The 21,441-nt window shown below is 36.2% G+C and overlaps 1 protein-coding gene across 3 annotated transcripts in view; it reads right to left on the reverse strand.

Moving 5' to 3' along the window:
* Positions 1-21,441, reverse strand: part of LOC118249137 (uncharacterized) — a 59,384-nt gene that overhangs the window by 36,584 nt on the left and 1,359 nt on the right. For all 3 annotated transcript variants that reach the window (XM_035548832.2, XM_035548825.2, XM_050710307.1), the window contains exons 4-11: positions 21,105-21,235; positions 19,841-19,929; positions 17,005-17,104; positions 15,676-15,719; positions 14,435-14,512; positions 5,440-5,636; positions 2,352-2,416; positions 614-720 (exon numbers count right to left, since the gene is read on the reverse strand). In XM_035548832.2, coding sequence (XP_035404725.1) covers positions 614-720; positions 2,352-2,416; positions 5,440-5,636; positions 14,435-14,512; positions 15,676-15,719; positions 17,005-17,104; positions 19,841-19,929; positions 21,105-21,235 — 811 coding nt within the window. The remainder of the gene's footprint in view (positions 1-613; positions 721-2,351; positions 2,417-5,439; positions 5,637-14,434; positions 14,513-15,675; positions 15,720-17,004; positions 17,105-19,840; positions 19,930-21,104; positions 21,236-21,441) is intronic.

Consider the following 21,441-nt stretch of genomic DNA (forward strand, 5'->3'; position numbering starts at 1 on the left):
GTTTGTGTGCTATGGGAATAAATACTTAGAGACTTCTGCGAGGACATGGAATTGTATTTAAGAGGAATCCCTCCTCCAAACGTACTGACATATACTGACAATATGATTAAAGGTTTATTATGCTGTCTTTGTCTGAAAATTATTCAGGCAAACAAAATCATTAGTCTCATTTTACAAGGCACTAGGATATTTTGTTTCAAACAAACTTGGTAAACTGCCTATATTATATAGCATCAAGATTTTTGGTAAGTTCTGTGAGGGGAAAAAAAAAATCAATGAAACTTACCTTCATGTAGGTTTCTCACTGGCATCTAATAAATTTTAGTCTAAACCATAGCTTTTCAATATAAATTTGGGTCTCCCTCCGCTATCCAGCTGTCTATTTTTGAACAGTTTTTGACAACTTTTTCCCCCTCTGTCAAGTAAAGTATAGTTACAGGTTTTTTAGGAAATCTGTTGTCAGACTGTTCATGTCTTGAAATGTCCTCCTAACTGGAAGATTATAATTTTCTATGGTTCTTACGAGGTTAATGATTAGCATCAGGTCACTGTTCTATATTCATTATCTCTGAAGTCAAAGAGTCAAAACCCCTTACCAGCCTCAAATACTAACCTTTTGAGAATACTTTCCGCAGTAAGTTTTCCTTTTCGTACTGCCTTTGGACCTCCCACAGGACAGACAGCAGTAGCTCTGAAACCATCAAGGTAAGTGGCACTTACCTAACGATAGAGAGATTACAGAATTATATAGGAGACAATATTGATATACTATAAATGGTCTCTGACAATTATTTTCCTTACGCTCTCGGAGTGGAATAAGAAACAATCATCACGAAACTTGTTCTATTATTTAAAATTCATAATGGTATTAGAAGAAGATTCAGATTTGCAAAACCGTAAAACTGAAAACTAAAAGAAGACTTCTAAAGTAGGTGTGCAAAGCATTACGTTCATTTGTCACTACACGCCTATTAACAGTTTCAAAAAAATTGAAACATTTCACAGTAAGTCTAACTTGCATATTTTAGAATATTACAACATTCAATGTATTAAATATGAGATATATTCAAAATGACTCCTGAACAGATATATTTAAAATTACCTACATAAGAGATGATAATAAAATAATAAAAATTTACTGCACTGCTATATAAAACAAACTCTCATTCTGCTTATTTACTTTACTCCATTTCATGGTTCATTAGCTGAAAGTATCAAGTCTCAATTATTTCCTTTAGTTGTACAAAAGTACACAAGTGTAAAGTCAAAAACAAAAACTACAGGTGGACAAGGCTGCTGAACAAGACAGTTCCTGAAGTTTGCTGAGCAGAAGCAAAAAAGAGTCTTGCTTCAAACTGCATGCTCAAAACAAGGAAGAAAAGTATTTCCTGCTTAATTATCTGCAAGGCTAAAAATGCTTTGTCAATATGTTCCAGCTACAGCACCTGTAGGGAGTTCTTCTATGCTAACTTTACAATTTGCCAAAACTAAACCTTCTTTGGTGATACTATCTTAGAGTATCAGTTTTTAAAAAAATAAAATATTTCAATCTTCAATAAAATGGATTTTAAAAGTGTCACAATTATTTTAAAATGCAGTAAACTTTTTTCTTTTTAAATTATACTCAGGCACATATCATATTACTTAAATAAGTACTGGTAGATCTGCACAATTCACTACTTAAGTTAACTCACTTTTGATATGGCTATGCTAAACAGTTAATTGCTGAACTCTGCCTTGCTCCTGTAAAAGTCAGATTTACTATTAGCTTAAACAGGAAAAGGATCCAGCCCCCTACCAGTACATTGCCAGAAGTGTACTATCTTAGAGTCCATTCAGGGAATGGAGACCACTAGGAAAAAAAATAATCTAGTAGCAAATATAAAACTTTGCACTTTTATTAGGAGTGCAGGTTTCTTTCAACAGATATTTCAGGAAACTATACAACCAATTATCTATCTCAATTATTTGCTCTCTTCACATAAATCCCGTTATTTAACTTTTATGTGCTAGGTGGTTTTCAAATTTCATAATGAAATGGAGTAAGATCAGTATGCCAGTACAAAATTCACTAAGTACTATGAAAGTGACAGTGTGCTAACAGATTCATTATTATTGTAAGAGAAACATTTCCACCTTCTCTGACTATTTTTGGATTTACCTGTTATACAAATAAACATGATTTTAAGAATCAAATAAGGTTTGTTTGGTCTTTAGCTTTCTGTTACCCCTCCGCCCGCCCCGGCTGATTATGAAGATTTTAAAGTGGCAACAGTTTTTTTTGCAGAAAAACATTAAGCATTTTCTCCTAAGTAATAAAATATTTTACACTCCATAGAAGGAGTTAATACCTTATAAAACGTCGAAGGAGGTGATCCTTTTGCTCCATGAACTTTCACTGCCCCACCTTCAAAACCTACAGTGGTTAAAAATCAATACTTAAGCTTCTTCAGTATAACTTCAAAGACATTCTTTTATGATACATGTTAATCAAATGCACTTAAAAATAGTAATTGATAGCTGTACTGCCACAGAAGAGAATCTTTTACGTAACAGTCCTCCTTGACTTAGAAACACAAGCAGCAAACTGGTGACTAAATTTATGACTTCAATGAGCCTTTTAACAAAATGCTTGAAATGTTTATTTGTGTACTTAAAAATACTTGACACAGAATGTAGCCTTAGAACTACAGTAGAAAATAGTTATTTTCCACTTAACAACCAGTTATCGCACACACACAGCACGCGCTTACTGTATCTTGCTGGAGTGGACTGCAGTACCTCGCTTGGCAAAGAAACAAAACAAGAAAGATGAGAAACCTGTGACAGCTTCCTTACTGATAGCTTAGAAAGCAGTGGAATAATTTAACATCAGCCTCCTTGTTGATAACAGAAACAGAACAGACTGAGTGTGTGCACCAGGGCGACTACCGTGTTCAGTATTAGGTATATTAATGCCAAGAATAAAGTGGAAAAAACACTGCCATGTCATCAGGTTCAAGCTTGAACTGGACAAAAATCAATAGGTGCAATCTCTTGAAAATTAGCAGCACAGGATCAACACCTCGCCAAACAAACAGAATTATACTGTACTTCACCTGCAGCTAATCTGTGATCGCAAATATTTACAAGTTTAAAGCTTTAATCTCTTCAGAGTACTTGTGTAAAACAGCAGTTCCTTCAGAACATATTTGAAAAGTGAATCAGACTGACATAAATTTTATGTATCATTCATAAATAACATCATCACTCTCTCCACGAGGTTGACATAAGGTTAGCTTGACTCTGTCAATACAGAACAATATCCCTACAGACAGAGTAAAAATCTGGAAGAGTTTCATATGCCTGATTAAGGAGTAATACAAACATAAAACCCACAAAACAAAATGCATGACATCCATTGACCAAAAGAAAACAGAAGCACCTCACAGTGCAAACATTGCAACTAACCGAGCAGGACAATAAAATCGGCAACGTAAACAGCAAAAACAGATAGCATGCCCTGTTTTTACTGGTGTACGTGTCAAAGCACTTCAAACTACAAATATTTAAGAAATTTGTCTATTTTCCATCTGCTATATTTCTAGGAGGACTAACTGAAAGTTCATGTGAAAGTTCATTTTAAGTTCAAACATGTCATATCGGGTCATTTGCAAGCTAAAAGTTCACAGGAAGGTTAGGGTTCTCTTCCCACCCACCCCCCTTTAAACAAAGACTAGCAGCTAAGAGGAGCAAGCCGGCCTTATCAGAAAACCATTCTGTTATACTGCATGAGCAGAAGGTCCACTGTTCAATTTTACAAAACTTTTATAAAAAGTTTTTCTATTTTTTATTTTTTTTAAGTTTTACAGAGGTGACCAGCATACTGTCACAGCTTAAGTTCCACGAGAATAAGGAATATATATTATAATACAGGTGCAGTAAAAAACAAACGTCAAGTAACTGTAGCTAAACATTTTGATTCCAGCTTGATAAAAGTTCTTTTACCCAACTTACAAATCTTCGAGTTGTTTTTGCTGTCCTGTTTTCTTGCTACGCTTTCAAGATCAAACCCAGAACAAACATCATATGTATCTTTAGTTTGTTGGCTGTTCATATGACTGTTTGCAGTTTCCAGGATGGAAAAGAAACATTCCCAACAGAGGTTCTCTAGTGGATATCATGTACCTAAGCAAGCTTCTACCACTTAAGATGATGCAATTAAATATGTCCAGGAAAACCATCATTATCAAATAATGCTCTGAAAGACATGGCTATCCATTGTTAAATTCCAAACGACATACAAGAGAAAATGTATAAAAATACACCTTTTTGAACAAATAAACTGCTGTTAAAGTTTACGAAATAGCAAAGTCATAGTGGAGCTGCCTCAATGTTACTCATAAAGAAAACAGTTTCAAAACTTAGTAGATATTAGTCATGCATTAAAAGTGAAGCAAAAAGAACAATGATAAAAGATTTAAATGAGTCAGCCAGCAAGATCATAGAGTGGCTTGGGTTGGAAGGGACCTTAAAGATTGCACAGCTCCAACCCCCTGCCATGGGCAGGGACACCTCGCACCAGACCAGGTTGCCCAGGACCCCATCCAGCCTAGCCTTGAACACCTCCGGGAATGGGTCATCTACAGCTTCTCTGCACAACCTGTTCCAGTGCCTCACCACCCTCTGAGTGAAGAATTTCCTTCGAATGTCTAATCTAAATCTCCCCTCTTTTACTGTAAAGCAATCCCTATCATTGTCTGCCTAAGCATTGTCTACCAGAACCCCCAAGTCCTTCTCTGCAGAGCTGCTCTCAATGAGTTCTCCTCCCAGTCTGTACTCTTATCTGGGATTGCCCCTACTACCCAGGTGCAGCATCTTGTACTAGGACCTGTTGAACCTCATCAAGTTCGTGTGAGCCCACTGCTCAAGCTTGTCCAGGTCGCTTTGGATGGCATCCCTACCTTCTGTTGCACCACTCAGCTTGGGGTCATCTGCAAACCTGCTGAGGGTGCACTCAATCCCACTGTCTATGTCGCTAATAAAGACTTTAAACAGTACCAGCACCAAGACAGACCCCTGAGGGACACCACAGGTCACTGGCCTCCACCTCAACATAGAGCTATCAAGCACAACCCTCTGGGTGCAGCCTTCAAGCCAATTCCTTAACCACTGAATGGTCCACCCTTCATATCCATCTCTCTACAATTTTGCGATCAGGATGTCATGTGGGATCATGTCAAAGGCCTTACAGAAGTCCAGACAAATGAAAGTATGGTTAAAATTCTTAAAACAATTTCTAACAAAACTTCTCAGAAAAAAATCATTTATTACAGCATCATGCTTTGAGAACTCAACAAGGAATATGCAGAAACAAACAACCATGGAAATTGAAGTAACAGCTTTAATCTGATAACCTATTTCATTGACAAAGATCTCTTAACATGTAAGCGGACTAACCTGGAATTTCAGTGATGGAAACTTCAGAAAAGTCACATGTGACATCTGGTAAAAGATAGCGCTGAGGATTGCCCACTTCATACACCAACTGTTCAGCCACAGTGCCAAATGAGATTAGCCCCCCTGTGTCCGGTGGTTTGGAAATAATAAAGTCTCCTTCAGAGGAGCACTCTACAATGGGAAAGCCTATGTTATGCCTGTAACATTAAAAACATTGAAAACAAACCATAAATATGAAGGGAAAGTGGAAATAAAAGAGTAAGAGATAACAGAATTTTACGGTAATGAATAATTAAATAAAATTGATCAAGAGTTAGAACATAGCTGGTTCTTTTCTTAGAAACATGCACAAGAAAATACACTGAATCAGGTAACCAAAATAATGAGAGGATGCATTTTATTGCCTGGCGAAGGGGTGCACAACATCAGATACCAACAGCAAGCAGACAGGAGCAGAGAAGGACACCAATGGTATTAATAAAAGTAGAGCAAAATCTGAAAGAATTAGAGAACTATGATTAAGAAGGTAAATTCAGAAGAAAAACATAATTGCTAATTCTAGCCTAGTTTGCTACAGCAGTACATACAGCATTGATAGTGTAGACTGGATCCAGACTGCAGTCTGGATTTGTAAAAAGGACATCAAAGCGGGAGAACAAACTGTGCGGGAAGTCTCAGATAAGAAGAGAAGTAGGAAACAAATCACGTATGTTAAGACAATTTCCAGCTTATGATAAGTTATACGCACAAGAGTTATAATCAGAAAACAGAAGAATACATGAAAGTAAGAGCTCTAGCTCAAAACAATAATAAGAGCAAGAATTAAGAGGAAATTATGAAGCATAACAAAGATAAAAGCAGTAAGACAGAAAATTACAGAATCGTTTGTAAATTAAAACACTCCTCCTAATCATATTCTCTCTATGATCAAATAACTCAGAGTAAGATGTTCATGCTGGTTGTTACAGTAGTAGGGTAGGATTTTCAAGGTTTTGTGGAAGCTATCTGCTTTCCAAGATATCTGCTTTCCAAGTTAAAAGGTTTTTATCCACAGAATTTCTTTAAGCAGACGTAACAAGTTAAAATCAAGAAGCACCAGAAAATTAAAGCAGAGTCTTTATGCTCTCATAAAAAGGCTACCTGGCTCACTCCTCTCTCAGAAGTTGGAAATTTGTGGAAATGCAGCAAATGAGTGAGAAAAAGAACACAGATAGGAGATAGAGGAGATACAGCCCCTTGTAAAAGCAGAACTGTTCTAAAAAGGAGCTAATAAAAAGGTGCTCAACATCACCATTCCCAAAGTCAATGATCTTCAGGTCATTCATACACACTTAAAATCAGTTCATCCCTGAAATTAATTAATCCTGGGTGCTAAAGGGAACCATGTGCTGAACATACAACCAAACTGGTTATTAACAAAGGTTAGATGAACATAGTTTGCATAACATAAATGCACAAAGTTTTAAAAGGAAGTAAGCAAAGAAACCAGTGAACTCTTAAATGACATTAGCAAAAGTTCATGGGAGTTTGAACAGATTCCTTATCATTGGGAAGCTTAAAACTTAATCCTTTTTTTAAATAATGGAGTTAAGAGAGAAGCTCTGTTACCAGAGATCAGCAACTTTAATGCCGCTAGTATACAAAACTTTGGAACTATGGTAGCTGGAGGACACCTAGAAAAGCCCACCATGAATCAGTAAGGATTATATTTCATTAGTCTGGTCTTTGAAACTATTTAAACACAACAGAGGGGATAAAAAAATAAAAATTAAAAAGACAACACACAACCAACCAAATCCTGTGAATAAAAAGAACTGAATGTATAAAAAAACGTTTATTCTGAACAATTAGTGTAGGGGTTTTTTGTTTGTTTCTTTGGAGGGAAAGAAAAGGGATGAAAGTTGACAGCAAGAAATATGTAACACTTGTCATTTAAAAGTGACACAAGAGAAAACTATAACCAAAAAGCCATCTCAATTACCCTACAATAACTTTCAAGACTTATAATAGACTAACATTTGTAACGATCCCAATTTTACAGGTAATGAGAAATTTGGGAAGCAAAGTGACTTGCCTAGTGCTACACAGCAAGATCAGCAACTGAACAAGACTACAATTAAGGAGTTTTTAAATGCTTAGCGCTACGCTTGCATGCTTTTATCCTGCTGCCTATTTGTCTTTTTTAAACCAATAGCATCAGGTGCCTTGCCAGCAGGCTGAACGCAGCTTATTTGTATCACTTACCCAGAAGTGTGATCTATCTGGATGGAAGTGATTTTACAGTGCAGTCCGTCCTACTGCACTGAGAAAAAGCATCCTTGCTACAGCCCACTTTAAGTCATCAGCACAGACAACTCCTGGGACACATTCCTGTACCTTCTCCCCAGCGAACTTTGTTTTGAAGGAAAAAGAGGTAAACTGCAGACACTCGGTTTTCTAACATTGGTTCTAAACTACTGACTAAACTTCAGATTTACCCTTTACTCTCTAAAGACCTGACCCATTAGCAAACAAAACACAACCAGGAAAAACACATGCATCCTGTATTACTTCATAATAGATGCCAGTAACAATTTACATTAAAGTGTACCTTTTTAAAATAAAAATGTATTTTGTATATTGCCATAACACATTACTTAAAAATTAGTTTATAGCTTGGAAACAAACTAGGCTATGTCAAGTGACAGCTATCTAAACCTAGAGTTTGAGCTTCCTAACTGCAAATTTCTGCATGGGGTATTCTAGCACATGCTGCACGTACTACCATCGCACCATCACCTTGATCACTATTTCCACTAAAAGAAGTAACTCGGACTGATTTACCACTATGCTGAATGATTACGGACCATGTAACACTTGCTCTGTAGCATACCAACATAAACCAATACAACCCACAGCCAAGTTGTCATCACATCCAAACTGGCAGAGTGGCCAAACGGCACCTTTCAATGACAAAAGAATTGCATCAGTTTAGTGATAGCACCATTTCGGTTAGACGGGACATTATAGATCATTTAGTTCTTACTCCCCACCACCCCACTCGACCCCCGCCATGGGCAGGGACACCTCCCACCAGACCAGGTTGCCCAAAGCCCCATCCAGCCTGGCCTTGAGCATTGCCAGGGATGGGGCATCCACAGCTTCTCTGGGCAACCTATGCCAGTGCCTCACCACCCTATGAGTAAAGAATTTCTTCCAAATATATAACCTAAATCTGCGCTCTTTTAGTTTAAAACCATTACCCCTTATCCTAACACTACGCTCCCTGATCAAGAGTCCCTCCCCAGCTTTCTTGACTGCCCCCTTTATAGGTACTGGAAGAGATAAAGTCCCCAAGTAGGATGGGGCAATGTCAAGCTATATAAGTAATTCTGAAACTCCAAAAATTAATTCTAATTAAGTTGTACGATCATGTAATTAACAGAATACAATACCATAGATAAATATGAAAGTACCACTCTCAAGACATTTTGAGCAGATCTTTTAAACAGTTAAAATACAGAAGTAGTAACATACATCAATTTGTAAAAGGAGATGACAGCATTCTTTTATCCAAAATAGGTGTTTCAGGTTGTGGGTTTGGTATCTTACAGTTCAGTTGTATGCATTAGTAAACCACAGAACTGAATAAATCCAAGCTAAGATCAATCCTCAGAAACCCCTTCCAAACTGGTGTTAGGTGAGGAGTTAACAGCTAAAGTAGGTCCTCACTGACTACAGGGGTAACAAAGTCCCCAAACTGTTTTTGCTGTAGAAGCCACCTTCTCATTTACCTACATCTCCAGCTGCTGTCCTACTTGAATAGGAATCAGGGCTCTGAAGTTAAGTCTCCTGTCAGTTCTCTGCCCTGCCAACAATGTATTCTTGGGTCATTTTTTCCCCCTATGTAAAATACTGTTTTTCTTAATTTCTGGCTCTCAGAAAAGTTACACCTTATGGGCATGTTGCAGGTGATTAAAAAGAACCATCTACACAGATAACTTGACTTCTCAGTCTACTTGTGGACAATGCACTGTTCAATCTCTGGACAGCTGTGAAGACTGCCTTCCCTCTTGTTTTACTCGGTATCTTACACAGTTTGCATTAAAAATAAAAAAAGATTAGTACTAGGTCCTGGATGGCTCAGGGGGAATAGGATTGTCTGAGATAAGATGGTTATTTCTTCCCTCATAATTCTATATAAGGTACCAAACCCCTGAAGCATGTCATTACTGGTAGACTGGACAGATTACTAGCAACAAAGGATGGGACAGCATACTGTGTAACTTTTACTTGCAGAGGAAGATACCGCAAGAAAGAAAACAAAGAACCCACAATGACGCACGTGACACGTAAGTAGACCAGGGGCCAAACAAGCTGTGATATGAACTTTTAGCTTTACAGTTAATGTAGTTTCTTGGGATGTGATTTGATCAACACCATGCTGAGGAAAGCTCTAAGCCACATGCCTCAACTCCCCTGGCACCTATTTGAGCTCATGTCATGTTACTGGGCAAAAAGTAGGAAATGCTACCATTTCCAGCAATGTTTTTATAACCCATTCAAAACTTAACATGTGTCAGGCAAGGTCAGCATGTACTTAGGGATGGGTAAAACATGCATCTCTACCTGTTGGTAACAACACGTTCCTCAAGCCCTGCTGCAATTCCACTTTCAGGTGATGTGATCAATACACTTTGCTATCTCCTCTACCTAGGGTATTCCACAATATACGTACTATGTGAATTCCAAATGCCTAGAGAATTTCAGGCCAGACAGATTGCCTGGCATTTTCAGCTGCCTGGAATAGATAGATGGTATTACAGAGAAAAACGCGTTCCACATTGCCTAACTGGGGACTTGGAACAGAATCCAGCATGCAAGTCCCAATCAGCAACCTGGATCCAGCCCTTAAGAGACTACAACTACTGACTTACCCTTTTGGTCATCCCAGGCCAGAGGATTATGCAGTCTCAACCATTGTACACTCTTGGCTTAGGGCAAAATGTCAGTGTTTACCATCTCCTCAAAATGATTACTCTACTGATCAGCATTAGTTTATTCTCTCCTGCATTTCAAAACAAAACAAAACAACGTACTAGTCACCCACTGGCACTAAATAATAGTAAGAGACAGCAGTGTCTGGGGTTAATGAAAACGAAATACAGAGCTGTGCATTATCAACATACTTCTGGCATCACAGTCCATTTTGACTCTCTGCATGAATCCCCTACTTGGGGCCATGCACTGGATATTAAATAGGGAGCGGTGATGTGTTAATCACTTCTTTTCTCCATCTAATACATATTATTGCACAAAAAACAGAAAAAGATTAAGTGCTTTTTTGGATAACATTTACCTAAAAATCAGTAACTTAACAGTTGATAGAAGACTAATGAGCACTCTTAATGGGTTTTTGAATTGTCTCTGCTAATCAGAAAATCCACACAAGGAATCCACTCAAGCAGCTTCTCTCTCAGTGGAAAACTGAATAGCATCTATCCCCTCTAGCTCTCTCTCTGTTTTCATTAAAACTGGAATAAACTTTTTAGTTTCACAATTCCTGCCTCTAAGTCAAAAACCTAAAGAGATATACCCAGCACAATTAGAGAAATTCTGCCTTGGACAGCAGAAAAATCAAGCCTAGCTTCTATTAACTAAAGTAACTTGGAGAGTCATGAGTCAGAATAGGCACTTGCCTTGTTTTACACTAAAAATCTACTTTACCAAGACAACAAAGCAGGATTACCTTAAGTTTTAATAGCTAATCATTCCATTGCCACAATATAGCCACATGAACATTGCTTAACTTAATTAAAGCATCCTTTTGCAGTGGGATTAGGTTTCCAGAAGCAGTCTGCACCAAACACTTCAAAAAAAAAAACAAAAAACTTTAAAAAAGCCTATAGTGGATGAATGAAGTAGGTCCAACCTAGTACCTCAATACTCAGAGGTACGATAATATATACAGGGAGCGTAAGCTCTGACTCGCATAGCTTTACTGAAGTCTAAATTAAAGTGCTCTTGTTTACATAGTTAAATCTTTTTTACTTATGCGTAAACAATAGTTAAGTTTTATAGGCCTAAAATTTGATAAATTCTTCCCTTTTTTATTTAAGAGAAACACTCATAATCAGTCTTTCTTAGCAGTACACTTAGACCTTTTTCAGCAGCCAAAGAACAGCAACATGGACTACTGGTCTTGGTAACACAAAAAGGAAGATAGTCAAAAAATGACTTGACTCCTAATCATAACCAAACCTACCTTCTGCAATAAAACACGAGGAAACAAGACCGAGATGCCCTCTAGCGTTCAGTCACCAGAAAACAGTATAAATACCGTGGAGGGTATTCTCAAACTCTAGTTAGTGTAAAGGTCCAGTAAATGTTTGCAGCGCTGAATGACAAGCATTCTTGGCTGCATGAATACATTCATGGTGGTAAGAAATTTGTATGTGAAAGGCACATTAACGACAACAGAGGTTTGACCTGGCTTTTTCCTCCCGCATTTAATGACTTCATGGGGTTGGTATGGATCTAATACCACATACTATATGATTTATTGAAATTCAAATTACATAGTTTTACTTTAAAAAGAGCTACATCTTTAAGTCTCTTTAAACTAAGCAGAAGTTATTAATAGAATATAGTCAAGTAACTTGTGCAAACTCTTTCAGAACTCTGTTGACCTAGTGGCTATATAAATAATGTTGGAGATAGCAGGTACTACAGGTTTTGATCATTATTGAAACTATGAACTATCATATGATCACATGGATTTGCACACATTGAGAACTGATTCAGATTGCCCAAATAAACAGAAAGATCCATACCATCAAGTTTTTTTTTTTAATCAGAGTCAGATTATTACTAACAACACCATCAAATGGAAAAGCCATTATCTGCAAGCCAACAACTTTCATAGTATTTCCTCTTCATGTATTTGGACCCAATTATAGCAAACAACTACCAGAAAAGCTGTATAACAAGTCTTCCTTCTCTCCTCCCAAAACAGACGTGCTAAAAGTCCGTTTTAGTCAGTCTTTTACTCTGCCTCTCCAAATATATAATTTTAAAGCTTACAGGTTATTTTATTTTGACTAGTTTCGGTTTAATTATAAAAAGCATGTTACATCTCTGCCTGTACTTTAAGAATTTCATCAATTAAATTACTAAGACTTTTTGAAGCTGCAGACCAAAATAGTCACTAGTTTTAAGGTGCTGTAATTAATGCTTCAGTAGACTTAAACTGAAGGTAAACAAATTGTTATACTAGCACAGACACAATCATGCATGATTCAGAAGTATGCATAGATGGGGATAAGGTGACAGTGCAGTATTAGGTGCTGCCCTCCTATATTTGCTAGCAGCAATACAAGTTAGCACCATTCAGCTCTAAGTTACATGATTACTATTATTTTAGATACAGATATCTATTTTTTTTTGCATATGCATGTGTGTGTGTATATATATATATATATATGGGGGGCGGTGTACATTAGCTATCCATATGCAGCATATGCATATTTGCCTGTAAAATTAACTACTCCCACTCCAGTTGCTTATAGCTTAATGCACTCAAACATCCTCTTTTTTTTAACCATACAGACATTTTTCATGGAAAAAAAAGATCTTAAAAATACAGAGCTACCAAGTATTTTAATATGAGAAAAGGTATTTTTTTTTTTCTTTCTTTTATAAAGCAAGTTGGAGTCACAGTTGCAGGAGATTTTTAAGAAGTTTAATGATACTGCATAATAAAACCATTCATGGATAGATCAGAATAGGAATAAAATTAGTACTTACTTTCCAAACTGAACACAACACATTCATCACTATAGACCCTCTCATTTGACTTCCTGTTGAACTCCGCACTGAAGAGTGAGTGCAGTTTGTTCAGCGGCAGTGGCCTAAGAACTGTCTAAACCCATTTCTTTCCACAAGCATGTGCCTTCCCTGCATTTCAGTGGCACTCAGGAACTAAGAATGCCTCTTTCAGTATCACAATCTGAATCCGAAACTGACAGTAGGAGGAGGAGAAAAAGCTTGGCAGCCCTAGAGAACTGACTCGGTAGAGCGGTGGCTACTTCATGCACCTGGACTATGTGCTGCCTCCTCCTTAGGGAGAACCTGGGACCAGGAACAGGCCCAAATGAAAGACACCCTTCGCTCCTCCATCTCTCCTACTGTTCTTCAGCCTTTTTCTTGATCAAATCAAGCAAGTATTGCCTTTCTCTGATAACGTGCAGGTCAAGATTTTTCCCTTTTATCCCAAGGAAAATGGGAATAAATTGGTACCAGACTCAGTCATTTTGTGCCAAACAGGTTCACTGACTACTATCAAACTACTGTTAAAAAATAAGCTGGTCCAAAGCAGACTAAATTAGTCCTTTCTCATGGTAATTCTCAGCAGGCAGAAAGACATGAAGGTCTAATTCAGTAGGTCTGAATGAGACATATGCAACACTTTTTGAAAGGACAGTAATGAATATGCAGACACTGACAGCTCAACGCATTTATGAAGACTGGGTCATACAGCAGGAGAGGACTATATAATACAGTTATCCCTGCGAAAGTAAGCTGTGTAAGATTTGTAACTCAACAGTAGTCAACTCTGATCTAACTGACAAAACATCACCTAAAATATCTGTATTGTCTTATATGCAATCCTATGTTAAAACAGTAACAAGTCTTTCAAAAGAAAAAAAAGCAGAAGATAAAGAAGGAAACAGAAAAAAAATTATATATAAAAGAAATATCGAAGGGATAGAAATTGTTTCAAATCATCAGCTGCTTAAGTTAACAAAGGAAATCCCCAGGTGACCAGAAAGGAAAACTGAAATAGGGAGAATAAAACTTGAAGAACAAAATTAGGACAGAGCAACAAAGAGTACATATTGCCTCCCCAGAAAGAACAAAGTAGAAACCAATTTTACAAATGCAAAAAGAGTAGGAAACCTTATACTTGATCTACTACAAACATACATGCTGATGTCACAGATACCCAGATACCCACCAGTCTGGTACCGCATGCCAGTCAGTGAATATTCCACCAGTACATTGAGCACCACATTCAATAAGATGACCTGCAAGGCTGGGAAAACAGCAAGCATTCAAACAACCAAATATTCTGTAAAACCAAGTATAACAAATCCAGCCTAAAAACAGTACATGTAATAGTACAGTGGAAATAAAGCTAAATAAAAGAACATTCTGATTTATTTTTTTTACTCCATAGACATCTGTTTATAAACTTTGCATTAAACATAAGTAGGGATTCTGAAATATGAGCAAGAATTTGAAGGAGTAGACTTTTACATGAAAAAAACTAGGAGTTTGGTACATAACATCAAAAATCAAGTTTCGTTAGTCATTTCAAGAAGTTTCGATCTAAATTCAGTACAGTACTGTCTGCATTATGTGTAACTAAATATGCAAAGTCCATTTTTAATCAAGAGGTTTGTCTTCCTTCCAATGTGAAGGACATCATTGAACAGAAGGTATTATGATTTTCAAGTCTTTTATTGGAATATTCCATAAATGTGCAACAGAATTACAGGCAAAATCCTGATCTCTCTAAATTGGTTACACATTTCTACTGCAGTTCAGTGGAGCGGGAGTTTCTTTCCACATTTTTTCCCCTCAAGCATTAGAAGGTCCAAGAACACTACTACTAAGTGCGCTTGGCTTACTTAAGTAGTCACTCATTTCTATGGACTTCAGTGCAGTAAGATGATGCAGAAAGTTAAATTAGGTGCCAGAAATTAACCCAGTGCTTCCAGCAACAACTTTTCAACCTTATGATTTTCAACTCGGGTTTGCAGATGGGGCTATTCATACTCAGCTTCTGCAAAACCAGACAAGAACGCTGACATATGACCCAATCTCCCCCTGTACATCTTTGAAGATAGGAGTTGCTCAACTATCCACACTGATGGCCAAACAGAAAAAAGCTGGGTATCACTGGTCTGTACCGTAAGATTTCACTTCTTGACACAAAATGGACAGAAAAAGAAAGTGTTAAATAATTCACTGTTTCTTCTCATTTTAAGTTGGTTACAAAATGAACTTTCTTTCAGTTCCAAAGAAGAGAATATTTAAGTGAGCATCAAAAAAAGCACCCAAAACCTTTACTGAAATAACTTCCAAATAAATGAGTTCAGTAACAATACGCAAAATCCCTGAATGATTAAGCTATCATCCTATCATTATACGAGATGAAGTATTTATTTACCCATTTCTTCTTATATTATTTACCTTCCTGCTGCTAGCAAATCAAATTCATCCCTATTCCAGCCAAACTAGAAGAAAAAATACAAATATATTACTTATATAAAAGTCTTACACAGCACAGAAGACTGCTTTGAGTAACAATACATTGGTCGTACTTAACTGCAGAAATCTAAAGAACAATATAATTAATCAGCAAGATCTGTAGGTGGATTTGAGCTGCTAAACAGTAAATCAGTAAAAGAGTTCTGATGTATTTCAGCTTTCCTTCTTTTTAAATACACGCAAACAAATTTTCACAGTCACACCCCCTTCAAAAAAGTTTCAAAGTGTAATATACATCTTACTCAAAACTTCCATACACTGGAGGTTTAAAAGTCTAGCACCTATTTTTCATCACGTAAACAAAGCACTGTGATTTTCCAACTTTTGAAGATTATCAGTTCCTGGACTATTACCAGTCATCCTTGTATTGTTTTCTGTTTAACTACAGGTTATTCTTACCAAGTTCAACATAAAGCAAGAAATAAATAAATAAAAAAACAAAAACAAAAACAATGCCTGTAGAGAAACCTGTCTTAAAATTTTAAATAGATTAGATGAGGTATCTCTGGTGTAAAGAACACATGCTAAATAAAATAACATAATAGCATTTAATTCATTTAGTTTAATTATACAATCAGAATATTTTAGACATGAAGTCAGAAGAGTGTTAAGTTTTAGAACGCACATTTTTAACTAGACAGTAATGCATACTCTCATGTATTTTTAAAATATACACCAAAAATAGCTTTCATGTTCCACAGTGTGTGGTCATTCACAAAATGTACAACCTATTCAAACCACATATCCTGCTTGTATTATTTGTTGAAATTCCTGGAATTTGAAACATGTTGCACTGAAACTCAACTTCTTAAAATTGCTTGCCCATTGAAAAAGCCAAGCACATTAGACCACCCAACCACCAACACAAAGCGAGATCTACTACCGCCACCTTGTGGTAATGAAAATACAGTACTTGTTTCTTAACCTTGCACCAAGTTTTAAAGTTGGGAAGGAAAAAAAAAGTGAAATAGTGATGAAACATGGCAAAATTTCCTTAACTTCATTCACTGAAATTTCCATTTTCATTATATTTAAATGACATTTAAGTTCGTAAATATCCCTGCTACAAATTTAGTAGAAGTGAAAAGTGGCAAAGTTTCACGCACATAGACAAAAAAAGAAACAAAAATTAAAGAGCTCATCCTTTTTAGCTTAGTATTGACAATTTCTGAAGTAGCAAAAAACGGCTCACAGTGATACCTAAATATTCACTCACATGTGTTCATCATGTTATAATTAACTTGTACTTACAGAATGAATGAGTGGTCCTAACACAATCCCACTGTCAACGCATCTGCCAGTAACAACAATATCGGCTCCAAGGTCAAGAGCCCTGCTTATTGGTCTTGCTCTAAAAAGAAAACAGAACAACAACTATTCTAACTTTTTAATGTATCATTTAAAAGTCAGTTCTCTGCCACAAACAGGATAAAAATCACTTTAAAATCCTGCACAAAATCAATGAAATCAACTTTAACAACTAATCAGTCACTGTTGCATAAACAATGAGAATTTTGAAAAGGAAGCACCACAATACCCAAATTCATTACATGATTGAAATACTTTTCTTGATGCTCATAGAAAACGGCTTGAATGTAGTGCAATAGAGGGTCACTTTTATTATCAAAAATAGAAAATACCAAATGTTTTACAGAGAAAAAAAATAATCAATCATATTTCATTTGTGGATGAGTATATAATGACCAATAGCAGGGTGCCTGCTCTACGAGGTCCTTTACAACCTAAACCATTCTGTGATTACATGTTATTCACAAACAAAGGTTGGTGACTTTGCCCTCCAAACTTAAACCTTTCAGGTCAACCTCAATTAAGCATTTATAAAACTTGCAATATCAGCCAACTTCAAGTAAAACATTATGCAGTCATTATTTCTGAAGAAACTCAGGCAACAGGTTTTCCAGACTGGTCAGGTAGAAGTTGGCCCAGTCAAAATTACCCAGGCTAGCCTCAGGCAAAAGGAGCCACACACACTGGTCAAATAATAGATTCCTCCATTTTTTGTGAATTAGACAGCTTGAAAACTCAAACCACATAAACTGTGTGCCTTTAAAAAATAAACTAAGAACAACATTTTTCTACAGTTTTAATAGACTTAGTCCTGCTTTTGCCAAGAAAAAAAAAGTAAAATGCACAGTTCTTAATGACGTAAAGAAATTACATATCAATAAATATATATGTGCTATATATATGCTGTGTATCTCAATACAATGTAAATTAAAGGATGCTAGGTAAAGAAACAATCACATACAGAGCATACAGGAACAATGTACACCTCTGGGCATACTGTTAACTAAAAGTTACACCTAAGAAGCACAAATGGGGTTTCTGCTTAGAAATATGCAGGATCATGTTAGACCTGTATAGCTACCTTTAAAAAGCAGTAAATTAAGCAGTTTGCATCTTCTTATTAAAAACTCAGATAAACTCAATCCAGAGAACTCATCTCAATTCAGAAGGGACAGAAGAAATACTTCAGGATCTATACTTCAGTGCTAAGTTTTCAGATGCAGTTTATGCACTGAACCAATAATCAACTGTGATTTTACCCAATACATCAAGATGTTGACCCCTTTTATATATATATATATATATATATATATATATCTGTAAATAAATTTCTCACTTGTTTTGTGACTAAGCATCTGCAGCACATGCCGTCAAAAGAAAATTAACAGTTTCATAACTTGCATTTTAAGAGGCTAGTTAGTAACTTACACTTGAAGGCATCCAAGATTAATGAGCCCATGAAGAAATACAACTTTCATTAGAAAACCAACCTCAAGACTCTGCTCTTCCAGCCTCCATCAATGAAGCAGAGCTAGATATAACACATTTTTAAAAGGCATCTTTCTCATATTAGTCTGCTTTCATTCTCTCTGCTTTCAGTTGCACTTCCTTAAAATTGTGAATAAATCATGAATCACCAAAACTCGAATTAACACCTTCTCGTAACTATAAACTTAACCATTATTTCTTAGATTTAATTTACAGTTAGTTACTCATGATCTGCAAATCTCGCAAGTCAAAGGTTAAGAGAAGGTTTAAAAGAGGATCTAAGAACAACTACAAGAGAAAACACTAAATACAAATTTAAGGACTCATCTATTAAAAGATCCCCATTTTACAGAGAAAAATATACAATAAGTACAGCCATACCCTGCTGTTTTGCACTGATACATTTTTTGGAAGTGCAATACTAATGATACTAGAGAGAGCACAGCTGTTTTTTTTTTTTGTTTGTTTTTTATGATGTTTAATGTAAAATAGGAGGACTACGCGCACAGATTTCAGAACTATACAGGAGGATAACATATATGACATGAAAGATGGAAAAGCAAAAACATGATCCCAGGATCATTAATTGGAAGATATGCTTGGCTTTTGTAAACACCTGGTTATTCTCCCATTTTTCAGTTCTCCCCCTTCCATGGACTTTATTGACACTGATTCCCCTTAGGAAGTTGATGGTGACAATGAAAATATAACTGGTCTCAAACAGGCAGCTACAACATCTGTGCTTAGATGTTTATAGGACGTACTTAGTATCATAAAAGAAGCAAGAGAAATCTTTCAGAACAGTGATCTGTCCCAGAAAGTCAGCTTCTGAAATTTCAACAGTATGAACACTGACATGTAGTTCAACACAGTCTAATGCGACCTCCCACAGCATTCAAAGCATGTCATCACAACACCTTAACTCCTCTCTACACTACTTTGCCGACGACAATCGTTAACAGCTCCATGCACTGGTACTATTAAAATATTATTTACAAACTTCACTTTTAAAAAAGGATTTTAAAAATTGTCATAATTAAACTATATTGGCTTGAATCAAAACCTGAGGAATCTCAAGTGATGTAATGCTAAAGTCAAAACTGGCAAATTTCTGAAATAAAAATGTATTTGCAGGTTACAACAAAGGCATTTTTTGTTTTCCTTATTGCTTGAATCATACAATGGTGACCTTAAGTACCGAGGTACCATTTGCAAATCAAAACAGAATTTTAACATGTTGACTACATGAAACTTGTTCCATACTAAAAACAACTTGTTAAAAACAACTCACCCAAGATACACATTCATGCTATGAATGCTCTCTGGAAATTGTTTGCCACTCTCTAAATCTGTGATACCAGCTCCTTTTAGGCTTTCTTTCTGTTAGAAAACACAAACGACCAAATATTTTAGAGTACCTACTGTAAACCTTTTATTGATATCAGACAATAGATCTATTTCATAACAACTCTAAGAAAATTAATTAGTAACAAATATAAATCAGTTGAATGACTAAAAGTTCTAGATACTTTTAACTCTCCTTTTCCAGCACACAGAAAAAGAAGTCGGTCTTCAATGTTGTTCCATTCACAGATGATTAACTACAACGAATGGGTAGTTTAGGCTTTCAAATCATCTTTAATTCCTGTAGGACTGAGTAAGTCAAACCCTGCCAACAGAACTGTCTGCCATAACAGCAATGATGGCACGGCCAGAAAAGAAGGTTAATACCACAGCTCAAGGTGATTAAACTCAGTATGTCAGGTTACCAAGGAGGTATGGGTATAACTTGCAAATAAATTTACTCAACCTTAATCATTCAGTAGCATGCAAGGCCTGCACAGATTAATAAATTTCATGTTGCAGGTACAGATTGAATTATAATGCAAACCTATCCCCTTTTAACTACCACCAACGTATAAACTTTTCACAGTATCTTTGCATGTATGGCAAACATTTTTTTTTTTTGCAGAAACAGATTTTTTAAAAAAAAAAAAAAGCTTTCTTGTAATGCATAAAGACAGACCAGAAAAGCCATAGTTCATCCTAGATTTCACCAACAAAAAAGTAAACCTTCCATCCTCCCAGTTAAAGCTACCTTCCAGACCATAAACTTAAGAACAGCTACCTGTAAATAGAGCAACAACTTGAAATGCCTGGGAACTACTAAAAAAAGCTGAAAGGAATAAACATTTGAGATGTAACCACACTCCATTTGGATGTAAGATATTTAGTGTTCAGGGTTATTTAACTTAGCCAAAAACAATAAGTAACAGCACATCCCATCTTCTCCTGAAGGGAGTGCAGACCTTAAATCATATTTAGTTTGCTTAAAGAAGCTAAATAACAACAGATCCACAGTCTTATAAAATTCACCCCCTTCACATATGAAACATTTAAAAAGTATCAAGAATTGTTTTCACCCATTAAAAAATAAACAAAGTGAAGAAATAGTTTTAAGTGCTTTTAACAGAATAAAGATACTGTATACATATGCAAAAAGTAACCACCTATAGGACAGTTTTTACTCCATATAGATTGACAAAGTAGAATACCTCACTCATTAGGTCATCTCCAGCAACAACAGCTATTTTCAAATCAACATCCGCTTTCTTCGCCACCTCCTGAAGGGCAGCTGCACAAGCGAGGGGATTAACTCCACCAGCATTACTGATGATACGAACACCTAAACAAAAGAGATCTAATCAAGTAAAACACTAGAATTACATTAAACTATGAACTATAAGCCAAGGAGGAATTGTCTACAGAAAAATAATTGTTACTGATACATTTCATCTACATTCTCCCCTTCAAGTAAGGGGTGGGAAATTGACCACAAAGACAAATGTAACAGAAACTGACAGCATTACAACAGTTCCTACAAATGTGACA

The sequence above is a fragment of the Cygnus atratus genome, chromosome 4 (assembly GCF_013377495.2).
Source record: "Cygnus atratus isolate AKBS03 ecotype Queensland, Australia chromosome 4, CAtr_DNAZoo_HiC_assembly, whole genome shotgun sequence".
Lineage (NCBI taxonomy): Eukaryota > Metazoa > Chordata > Aves > Anseriformes > Anatidae > Cygnus > Cygnus atratus.